Consider the following 12,454-nt stretch of genomic DNA (forward strand, 5'->3'; position numbering starts at 1 on the left):
CTGTGTGAGGGAAACTTCTGAAAAGCTAGGGTCCCTGAGATGACGGACTCGCACAGCTGTGTGAGGGAAACTACTGAAAAGCTACGGTCCCAGAGTTTGCAAACTTGCACGGCTGTGTGAGGGAAATTACTGAAAAGCTACGGTCCCAGAGTTTGCAGACTTGCACGGCTGTGTGAGGGAAATTACTGAAAAGCTACGGTCCCAGAGATGACGGACTTGCACGGCTGTGTGAGGGAAAGTACTGAAAAGCTACAGTCCCAGAGATGACGGACTTGCACGGAAATAGCAAAACCAGTGTGATTGTATTCCGTAAAAGATGCCCAGGTAGGACGAAAGACACTGGTGGTCTCCTGTTATAAAACAGTATCTAGTCGATAAGACCATTAAAGCTATAAAAGCTATGCTTGGTTCCCTAAGATGACAGACTTGCACGGTTGTGTCAGGGAAATGACTGTAAAACTACGGTCCCAGGCATTGCGGAGTTGCACGGCTGTGTGAGGGAAATGACTGAAAATTACGCTCCCAGAAATTGCAGACTTGCACGGCTGTGTGAGGGAAATGACTGAAAAGCTATGGTCCCAGAAATTGCAGACTTGCACGGCTATGTGAGGAAAAATACTGAAAATCTAGGGTCCCAGAGTTTGCAGACTTGCACGGCTGTGTGAGGGAAACTACTGAAAAACTACGGTCCCAGAGATGACGGACTTGCACGGCTGTGTGAGGGAAACTTCTGAAAAGCTACGGTCCCAGAGATGACGGACTTGCACGGCTGTGTGAGGGAAAGTACTGAAAAGCTAGGGTCCAAGAGATGACGGACTTGCACGGCTGTGTGAGGGAAACTACTGAAAAGCTTGGGTCCCAGAGTTTGCAGACTTGCACGGCTGTGTGAGGGAAACTTCTGAAAAGCTACGGTCCCAGAGATGACGGACTTGCACGGCTGTGTGAGGGAAATTACTGAAAAGCTAGGGTCCCAGAGATGACGGACTTGCACGGCTGTGTGAGGGAAAGTACTGAAAAGCTACGGTCCCAGAGATGACGGACTTGCACGGCTGTGTGAGGGAAAGTACTGAAAAGCTACGGTCCCAGAGATGACGGACTTGCACGGAAACAGCAAAACCAGTGTGATTGTATTCCGTAAAAGATGCCCAGGTAGGACGAAAGACACTTGGTACTTCAGTGACGCGCCATTTAAAATATTCGACAACTTTATTTATTAAGGCAGTGTAAGCGTAAGACACTTGGTTCTTTAGTGAAGAGTCACTTAGAATAGTCGACAACTTAATCTATTTAGGCATTGTAAAGTGGTGGTCTCTTGTTAAAAAAATAGTATCTAGTCGATAAGACCAGTAAAGCTATGAAAGTTTTAACAAAATTATCAAGAAATATCCTTTAAAAAGATACTTAACGCCGTAGTCCAACACCATTTTGCAACAATGTTTGTTGTTTTGCAAACTACGGTTCCAGAGATTGCAGATTTGCATGGCTATGTGTAATATCCTTTAAAAAGATACTTAACGCCGATGTCCAACACCATTTTGCAACAATGTTTGTTGTTTTGCAAACTTATTGCAATAGCCCTTAGTAAATCTGCTTGAACTTTTAAGCCCATTTAAAAAAAATCAAATTCTTATCTTATGTTTGCTTTAAAATCGGCGTTTTATCAGTTTTCTGATGCTAAATGTCTTTCGGGACCTCGCGTTGATTAGCTAAACCATTGTAAATGAAAAGATCATTCGGTTAGGTTACTTGCCGCTAACGACTTGTCCACCACGTCGCAAATAAACAACATTAAATCCATGTGAAGCAAACTGTTTTCCGCTTAACACGGGCTATTTTAAGAGCTAATATTCTTGCCGCAGTACCTGAAAATGACGTCACAAGTCATGTGGTTTTACCACACATTTTAATAGATACGTAATATACGATGTAACACAGGAATTTAATAATGTCAAATTATTTTGTTTCAGTTTTTAAACTACGTTTGATTGATCGTTCGGTCTGCAAGTGACACTCTGACAATGCAAACAGTGTCGTACGTGATATTTAATTTATATTCTTGCCCCTGCATAGCACATTTTGCATGGCTGTAATCTGAATGTTTTATTTAAAAATCCAATTGAAAATATCAGCGCACGCCGGTAAAAACGAATTGAAACTTGTCGGTAAGGGCAAAATAGACTGCCAAGAAATAAAAAAAAAGTTTATTATGCAGTTCACAGGATATTGAGAATGAAGTTTATTTTGTTATAAATTGCACTTTCAATCAATGTTTATTAAAATGAGTTTCTATATAAGACCCAATATGTTAGAATTTAAAGAACATGCTAGTATAAAAAAAACTACTGCTGTGAATTTATGCTTATCTTGGTACAGGCAAACAGTAGAAGATATTTGTCAAACGATACCATCGTTTTAGTTGTAATTGTATAACCATTGTTATAACCAGTAAACATTTCCATTATTCATAGTAGTATATTCAATATCTAACTAGGCCTAAAAAAAATTGTTTGGTTAGGGTTACATCCTTTTCAAAAATAGGTAGGGTAGGTAGGCTTTTTATTTTTATTTTTTTTTTATTAGGCTTTATATAAGAATGTTATTTTCATCATTGGAGAATGGTGTTAAAGTTATCTCCTGTATAAGCATTGTAAGGTTTTAAACTACACATTGAAAAGCAATTAAGATTTTTTTTTTTTTTTTTAGTTTTTCATTTTTCCATTTTTTTTTTCAAACTGACTATAAAAACGGTAGGGTCGGCGCCTATTCCGTAGGTAGGGTCGGGTAACCCGAACCAAATGTATTTTTTTAGGCCCTATCTATGTAGCGATTTGATGATCAGATGTATGAACTTTTGTTAAATATATTTGTATGACGGGATGCTTTTTTGCAATAATAGTCGAAATTTATTTCTATTCTATTCTTGTATGTTCCTAAACTTGCGTTTCATCGCGAAAAACACTCACATTTTTAGGAGACTCTACTGCAAAGGGAAGGATGTAATTTGGTTTCCTGCAAACATTAAGTGAGAAAAATGTTTCCTGCAAACATTAAGTGAGAAAAATGTTTCATGGCAAACAAAATGGCGGATTTAGGAAGAAAAGTACCGATGCAGGTACCAACTTTAGCCTGGTAAGTAAACGTTTTCTTTAAATTTTGAAAAATGTATGCGTTCAGTATGTGGACAAAAAAATATTCTTCGATCGACAACTAAGTTTTGTATCAGAACTTTAAGGATAAAAAAGTTATTGAACAGATTGTGGCTAAGGAGGCAATGTTTGCCAATAAACATGTTGATTTTATCCACAATTTTTCGTATTATCTCGGCAAATATGGCATATCTGTGCATGTTGTAACTGTGCTTGCATGTATATATTCCTACTTTGCAAATGTCATTGTTATTACTCAACTGTACGCGTTTCCTGACCGATTTTTTGTTCCTTTACCCCCCCCCCCCCGCCCATTTTGTTTATTGCAAGCACATAACCCACATTTTGAGAATCGCTAATGCTCATGAGTCTTTCAGTTTGGTATGTGTTGTGTATCATAATTTAAGTCAACGACTTTTTCACTTCAGGAACGGATTTGAACTTCACCATGGCCCGATTTCGAAGCCGAACGAGCCTCACGTTATACAGAAAACCACACAAGACCGCAGTGACAAAGAAATCCGTCAATACAAGAACAGAAAATGCTAGCCTGTCACCGATGAAAAAACGCGCTTATGTGATGACAACTCCCAAAATAGTTAGATTCTCAGTGTAAAAAATAGATGTTTAACATCTTTAACTCCTAACAGAACACACTAACGGACACGATTAGCCAAGAAAAGTGTATCCATCGAAAAACCACATGAACAGAAGGATGAACAATTCTGAAACATGAACAAATGATATTGGCTTATAGTTTATTTTTTACGTTTTCAAATTTTAATAAAGTTATAATTACAATGCTTTAGAATGAGAATAAGAGTAATTCTATATGATATACATGTATATAATAGTCCATTAATATGATTTATCCATAAGGCCTCACAAGTTGGGTATTACAATGATGACCATGTATTTAAATGGGATTGAAAAATATCAGTTATAAAACTATTAAAACACTTATAACTCATGTTTGTTTATTATTTATTTCCCATCGGTCAAATTAATTAATAAAATGGCTTTGCAGATATATACAGGAATTAGTTTTGTATTAGTCAGACTGTGAGATTATCTACTCTAAAAGCGTCAACTCTAAATGGACCTGTGCCAATAAACAGAACAGAACAGAACATTTATTGGCAACTTGGATATATACAGTTTATCGTTATTTCAATAACATAAACACATGGCATGGCAATAATTGTTAAATGCAAGAGTGCATATACATATATAAATATATCAATGATTTAAACATGTTAAAAGCAATAAAGTTAATCATTATTATTCAAAGCGTTATTATATAACTTAAAAGCATGCTTGCAATACAAAGCTAATTTTTGTAGACATGCAGTATTTTCAGAGTTTAATTTATATAAAATATATATATATTTATATGTATATTTATATTTATATATTATTTTAGAGTATAGATTTTAACATACTTGGTCTTGCATAAAATAATTAAAATAAAAAGTGATATTCGTCTTCAATATCATTATGAATACATAAATACATTTAACATTTGAGTGGACAATCTTAACCTAGAAATAATATTCCTAAGTCTATAGCTATTCAATTTATCTATATACGATGACATATGACTAGTAGTTTTTAGTTCTCTGTATAACACTATTGAACTCAATGAGTCTATATGATTTTTCCAACGCCCAATAAATGAGTCGATTAAGCTTGCCCTACATATAGCAATAAAATAATCAATATTAATAGACTACGGATACAACCATACTTCTTTGAATCCTGCATTTTGTTACATAGTGCGTACATTTGAACACCTGAATTATTTGAGTTTGCGTTATTTTCTGCATCTTATCGAAGGCTTTGCAATGTATGGTATAAAATGCAATTGTCTATTTTAAACTGATACAGTTTAAGGAAATATTTTACAATTCGTACATTTCTAGTAACATAACGAGGGTATCGTCCCAATTCACCATATATTGCAGAGTAACTAGTGCTTATTTTTACACCACGAAGTATTTTTAGAAATTTTCTATGAACCCTTTTTTATATTTAAGCCCTACAAAAGCCACATACTTCACAAAAATAACACAAAAATAAACAAATACACAGAAAATTGTTCCCTGCTGTGACCCCATCTTTCTCCAGGCGCGTTAAACGCCCTTATGTTTGTGTGGTATTTCGAGGGCTAATCGTGTTCTTTTGGGTGTTCCGTCGAAGACTACTTTGGGAGATGTCATCACACAATCGCGTTTTCTTCATCGGCGACAGGCTAGCATTTTCTGTTCTTGTATTGACGGATTTCTTTGTCACTCGGTCGTGAGTGGTTTTCTGTATAACGTGAGGCTCGTTCGCCTTCGAAATCGGGCCATGGTGAAGTTCAAATCCGTTCCTGAAGTGAAAAAGTCGTTGGCTTCAAATTATGATACACTACACATACCAAACTGAAAGACTCGTCAGCATTAGCGATTCTAAGAACTAAAAAGGTATCCTCTCAAGGCTAAACAATTGTGCAGAAGTTTGTTGGCATTTCACCAAAGTGTGGGTAATGTGCTTGCAATAAACAAAATGGGGGGGTTAAGGAACAAAAATATCGACCAGGAAACGTGTACAGTCGAGTAATAACAATGAAGTTTGGAAAATAAGAATATATACATGCATTTTACAGTTTCAACATGCACAGATATGCTATATTTGCCGAGAAAATACAAAAAAATGTGGATAAAATCAACATGTGTATTTGTAAACATTGCCTCCTAAGCCACAATCTGTTTAATAACTTTTTTATCTTTAAAGTTATGATACCAAACTAAGTTGTCGATCGAAGAATTTGTTTTTCGCCATATACTGAACGCATACATTTTTCATAATTTAAAGAAAAAGTCCACTTACCAGACAAAAGTTGATACCTGAATAGGTACTTTTCATTCTAAATCCGCCATTTTGTTTGCCATGAAACATTTTTCTCACTAAATGTTTGTATGTAACCAAATTACGTCTTTGTCTTGTACTGCACGCGTGCTCCAGTTCACATGTGAAACAATGTGGTCCTAGACTGTATGCAAATTACACCAATTCGGAATTGCCTACTGTCTAAGTCTTTTTTCTTTAAATTACATCTGTTCATGTGGTTTTTCGATGGATACACTTTTCTTGGCTAATCGTGTCCGTTAGTGTGTTCTGTTAGGAGTTAAAGATGTTAAACATCTATTTTTTACACTGAGAATCTAACTATTTTGGGAGTTGTCATCACATAAGCGCGTTTTCTTCATCGGCGACAGGCTAGCATTTTCTGTTCTTGTATTGACGGATTTCTTTGTCACTCGGTCGTGAGTGGTTTTCTGTATAACGTGAGGCTCGTTCGCCTTCGAAATCGGGCCATGGTGAAGTTCAAATCCGTTCCTGAAGTGAAAAAGTCGTTGGCTTCAAATTATGATACACTACACATACCAAACTGAAAGACTCGTCAGCATTAGCGATTCTAAGAACTAAAAAGGTATCCTCTCAAGGCTAAACAATTGTGCAGAAGTTTGTTGGCATTTCACCAAAGTGTGGGTAATGTGCTTGCAATAAACAAAATGGGGGGGTTAAGGAACAAAAATATCGACCAGGAAACGTGTACAGTCGAGTAATAACAATGAAGTTTGGAAAATAAGAATATATACATGCATTTTACAGTTTCAACATGCACAGATATGCTATATTTGCCGAGAAAATACAAAAAAATGTGGATAAAATCAACATGTGTATTTGTAAACATTGCCTCCTAAGCCACAATCTGTTTAATAACTTTTTTATCTTTAAAGTTATGATACCAAACTAAGTTGTCGATCGAAGAATTTGTTTTTCGCCATATACTGAACGCATACATTTTTCATAATTTAAAGAAAAAGTCCACTTACCAGACAAAAGTTGATACCTGAATAGGTACTTTTCATTCTAAATCCGCCATTTTGTTTGCCATGAAACATTTTTCTCACTAAATGTTTGTATGTAACCAAATTACGTCTTTGTCTTGTACTGCACGCGTGCTCCAGTTCACATGTGAAACAATGTGGTCCTAGACTGTATGCAAATTACACCAATTCGGAATTGCCTACTGTCTAAGTCTTTTTTCTTTAAATTAAAACATGCCCGTGAATCAAAGCATGGTTTGACCATCTCAGACCATTGACTACCTTCCATTTTTATAGGTTTTTAATTTAAATGTTTGTGATTTCTAAAATAAGCTGAACACGCTTGGTCTACTTTTTATTTTTTACATTTTCACCGCAGGGTTTGTTCTTTTACATCGGATATCGTCATTTCACCGAAATCATAGTGGTTACTTTCAATCATTTTTTTTCTGAGGAAAAACGTAACTTTGTTTAATATTGGGTACACAAGTGGAGTTTTCTCCCCATTTATGCTGGGAGTCGTGAAGCACTAGAAATCAGTGGTATAGTGCATGCAAATTGGTCAATTGACTATAGAATACATAGGAAATGTATTTAATGGTTTCTGACCTATATAAACTAGGCTTTTGAAGCATTATTGCAGGAAACATTAAAGTTCATTTAAGCGAGTTAAATGAAAACGTTTACTTTAAAAACATTCTTTACAAAACCACGAGGCCTACAGCTAGGATAATGGGTGTGTTACATTGTCTTACATATATATGGAAATCTTTCAAAGTATTAGCCCTCTTAAATTGTGTTAAAAGATAATTAAATCAATTATGTTGAGAAATTTTACTCCTCAAATGTTCAGATATGCGCATCCTTAGCATTCAATTTTTATTCATGGTTTTGGAATTTAAGCCATTTTTGTGTAACAAAAATTTATCTGTTTGGCAGATTCTTCAAGATAGAATCTTGAAAATATGTCTATTCTACGTGTCTTGCCTTGTGAAAAAACCTGATCTTGCATGTACATCGCTTGTTAAAGTGATCAATAAACATTTATTAGTGTTGAAAAACGGGATTTCTGCAACTACCTACATGTACATTCCTTCTGCCTGTCATATCGGTGGAACCAGATTACGGTACGACTTGCCACGGCAACCTTCAAGTCTTTGGTTGTGCCGTAACACATTGTTGACATTCACATTGTTGACCGTAGTGTACACTTAAAGCCAGTTGCCGTGGTGTGTCATACCTTACCGTGCTCATTTTTATACGTTGTACGTTGTATGTTACCTTGCCATAATGGTACTGGGAATCTTGAAGATGTGTGAAACATGAAGTCGCTAGTGTTCAATTATCAAATCGGAATGATTAGATTAAGAATAAAATTCATACATCTAAGGTAGCTTACCGTGAAAAGAATTAAGCCGCTTTGTTTTAATTTGGGGTTTATGCAATGGCGCTCTGTTGACTTTCACTAGGACGAAATGCGGATTAATAAAGTACATATAAATCTTATTGGATATTTTGTTTGTACTCTACTTGTATTTTAAACACTCATATAGTAGTTATAGTTGTTATTATGACAACAAATATTTTATAAAAATATATTGAAGAGGAAAGAAATATAAAATCAGATTGAAACTAGAACTCTTTACTACATGAGTCAGCTCCAATGTACGACTCTGTAAAGATGAACATGTACCATCGGGAATTTCCCTACTGAAATTCATTGGTTGTCTGAATTCAGACCATGTTCAGTTTTCTTATAGGCATGCACGAACCTTAAATGAGTACAGAATGACAAGCTTTTCTTTTTTCATTGAACTGAGCCAAAGATTTTTAGGCCCATCATATCGGCAAAAATGCAAGTAGTCCCTTAAATATAAGAATTAAATATAAAAACACATCAAGCCTGTATAAATAATAATACCGCGTGTATCATGCGATACAACTTTCACTTTTTTCGATGGTTAAACTAACAAAAACATGGCGTGATATGGAATGTAATTATATATCAGAATAGTTTAATACCTAGAACAAGAACAAAATGAAACATTTTATTCTATGTGTTTATCTGTGAAAGGAAAGCACCGCCTCCTTCAGGACTTTAAGCGCCTTGATTGTAATCGTCTTTGGTATGACAAGGCCGAGGATTGAACCGTTGACCTCTGGCCCGGAAGCTGACACTATTCCAGGGAGGTGTCAGTCAATAACTGTATATTGTGAATCCTTTAACATGATGCGTCAGAATAATTCATGGTTTCATACATTCTTGCAGATGTCGACTATTATCACAATGGCGCTCGTCTTCCTAAGCGTGCTGATCACCACGTGTTTCGTGTGTATCGGGTATTTCCACGTGGACCACAATAATTGGACTGAACCTCCAGGTTTCTTCCACCATGGATTTTCTGGGGTAAATTACCCTTCTTTACGGTAAAATTACCTGATAACAAACCCATTTCGTTCGTCTATTCTACGTTTTCAATCCATCCCGTTTGTAGTAAAAAGGGATTCGTTTAAGTAGCATGTAGTCATAAATTGTAACTACCCCGTCTCAAAAAATAAGTTTTAAAACATATTTTGCAAGTGATACAAATCTTACCTCTGAGCTGATCGTCCATTTGTACACGTTGAATTCATTACACACTCGTTAATAAAATGTACATGAGAAAGCTAAAAATACATATAATAAGATTTTACGATCACGAACCGGAATATTGGCATAAATAATTTAATTTAAACGTTTAAATAGAGTTACATACTTAATGATCACAGCAACATGTGGTCAATATTGAAAAAAAAACACAAATTGAATCATGAAAGGTATTCATTATGTAAAATATGGCAACTATTACATACCCCCCTCCCATTCGGAAATATTTCTATAAATGTCCTGCAGCTTTTTGCGAAGCACTTGTTTGAATATCATGGTCCCTCATGACGTTTCCATCCTGAGACATATTGTTCGGTGAAACTAAAACATCTATCCACGTTTTTAAGCATCGTCTTAAGAGGTCAAAATAATATGTATAAAATCAAAACAATGTATTCTACATGCCTGACGACAATACTAAGAAGAAACCCTGCCTCAGCTTTTACTGCGTTTGTACATGCCCGACGACAATACTCAGAAGAAACCCGGTCTCAACTTTAACTATTTTCTACATGCCTAACGACAATACTAAGAAGAAACCCTGTATCAACTTTTACTGTATTCTACATGCTTGACGACAATACTATGAAGATCTTTTTAAAGCAGATTTAGTTAACTCAAATCTGATCCTTATCGATTCAATAGCAGATCCAAACTTTGCTTTGGACATTTTTTATGATACAATTCATACTGCTCTTTCTAACCATACGACAATCAAGCAAAAGAGAATTAAACATGCGAGTCAACCGTTTTGGTTCTCGGATCAAATAAAACAAACAATTTTTTGAGGGATTATTATTTTTTGCACAAAGATTTTGAAAATTACAAAAAACACGAAACAAAATTTCATCTATGATACGCAAAAGCAAGAAATCCTTCTATAACGATGCTATCAAAAATAATAAATCTTCAAAGTTTCTTTGGCAAAACCTGAATAATATCACAAATAACAACAAAGCACACCAATTTAGTATTCCAAATAAACTTATAATAAATGTAAAAGATATTGAGGGTACAGTGGAAATATTGGAAGCCTTAAATTCTCACTTCACCAATATATCTAATATAATTAAGAGAAAACCATTTGCAAAGGAACATTTTTCTACTCTGCAGAAATATCTGGATGAAAAATTGCGACATCATCAATTGAATGTGGAAAATATTACAGCCCTTGATGTAAAGCACATCATTGACAAACTTGACATTTCAAAGTCCACTGGTCCTGATGGAATAGGACCAAACATTTTACGCTATTGTGGCGATTGCATAACATCTACAATAGCTTCCATCATCAATAACAGTATAGAAAGCGGTATATTTCCTGACAAATTGAAAAAAGCTTCTGTTGTCCCGATACACAAATCAGGAAATAAATACGAACCGGGAAGCTATCGCCCTATATCCATTCTCAATACTTTATCAAAGATATTTGAACGACATATTCCGTCTCAGTTGCAAATGTTTTTTAAGAGAACGGATATTAAACACAAAAATCAGTCGGGTTTCCGTCCGAATCACTCATGTCAGACTGCATTAACCCATCTTATAGATACTTGGTTGAAGGGTATAGACAGTGGTGATTATGTAGGGGCCATTTATCTCGATCTCCGAAAAACATTTGACTTAGTTGACCATGAAATACTCTTACACAAACTTAAACTTTATCACTTCACAGAAAGGTCTATGAAGTTATTTAGGTCCTATCTGACTAACAGGATGCAATTTGTGAAAGGGACCAACATAAATTCAGAGAAAATGAAAACTATGTCGGTGTCCCTCAAGGATCAATACTCGGTCCCTTACTTTTTCTAATATACATCAATGATATGCCTTTAATTTCTTCCAATTCATGTATTGACTTATATGCAGATGATTCCACGTTATACAAAATAGGTCCAAGTATATTGAGCATTCAATCAGATCTACAAAAAAGTCTTAATAGTGTGAACTGTTGGTGTAAGACAAATAATATGTCAATCCATCCATCAAAAACCAAATGTATGATTCTATATTCTAATTATAAGGCAAAACATGCATTGCAACTTGAACTATCAATAGATGGATTGTCAGTAGAAAACGTGAAATGTCAAAATGTCCTCGGGGTGCATGTTGATCAGACATTGTCATGGCATACACATGTTAAGACTGTAGTGAATAAGCTTAATTCAAAATTGGCACTTCTAAGAAGAATAGCATATTATTTAACAGACGAGATGAAATCATTGTATTATAATGCATATATCATGTCAAACATGGAGTACTGTTGTAGTGTCTGGGGACTTACACATTCCTCAGATACCACAAAAATCACTAATATTCAGAAAAGAGCGATTAAGCTAATAATGAAGTCGGAAATAAGTAGTATGTCTGTAATAATTGTACACTTAGTATGTAACCTTCGTTAAATAAAGTTGTTATTATTATTATTATTATTATTATTATTATTATTATTATTATTATTATTATAAACCCTGCCTCAACTTTTACTGTATTTATACATGCTTGACGACAATACTAAGAAGAAACCTTGCCTCAACTTTTACTGTATTATACATGCCTGACGACAATACTCAGAAGTAACTCGGCCTCAACTTTTACTGTATTCGACATGACTTGCGACAATACTAAGAAGAAACCCGGCCTGAACTTTTACTGTATTCGACATGCCTGGCGACAATACTCAGGAGAAACCCGGCCTCAACTTTTACTGTATTCTACATGCCTGACGACAATACTCAGAAGAAACTCGGCCTCAACTTTTACTGTATTCTACATGCCTGACGACG

General features: G+C 35.2%; 1 protein-coding gene across 1 annotated transcript in view; it reads left to right on the top strand.

The window, feature by feature from the left end:
• LOC128203701 (cationic amino acid transporter 2-like) overlaps positions 1-12,454 on the top strand; it is a 107,997-nt gene that overhangs the window by 86,010 nt on the left and 9,533 nt on the right. The window contains exon 6 of the mRNA XM_052905226.1: positions 9,291-9,428. Coding sequence (XP_052761186.1) covers positions 9,291-9,428 — 138 coding nt within the window. The remainder of the gene's footprint in view (positions 1-9,290; positions 9,429-12,454) is intronic.

The sequence above is a fragment of the Mya arenaria genome, chromosome 9, assembly GCF_026914265.1.
Source record: "Mya arenaria isolate MELC-2E11 chromosome 9, ASM2691426v1".
NCBI lineage: Eukaryota > Metazoa > Mollusca > Bivalvia > Myida > Myidae > Mya > Mya arenaria.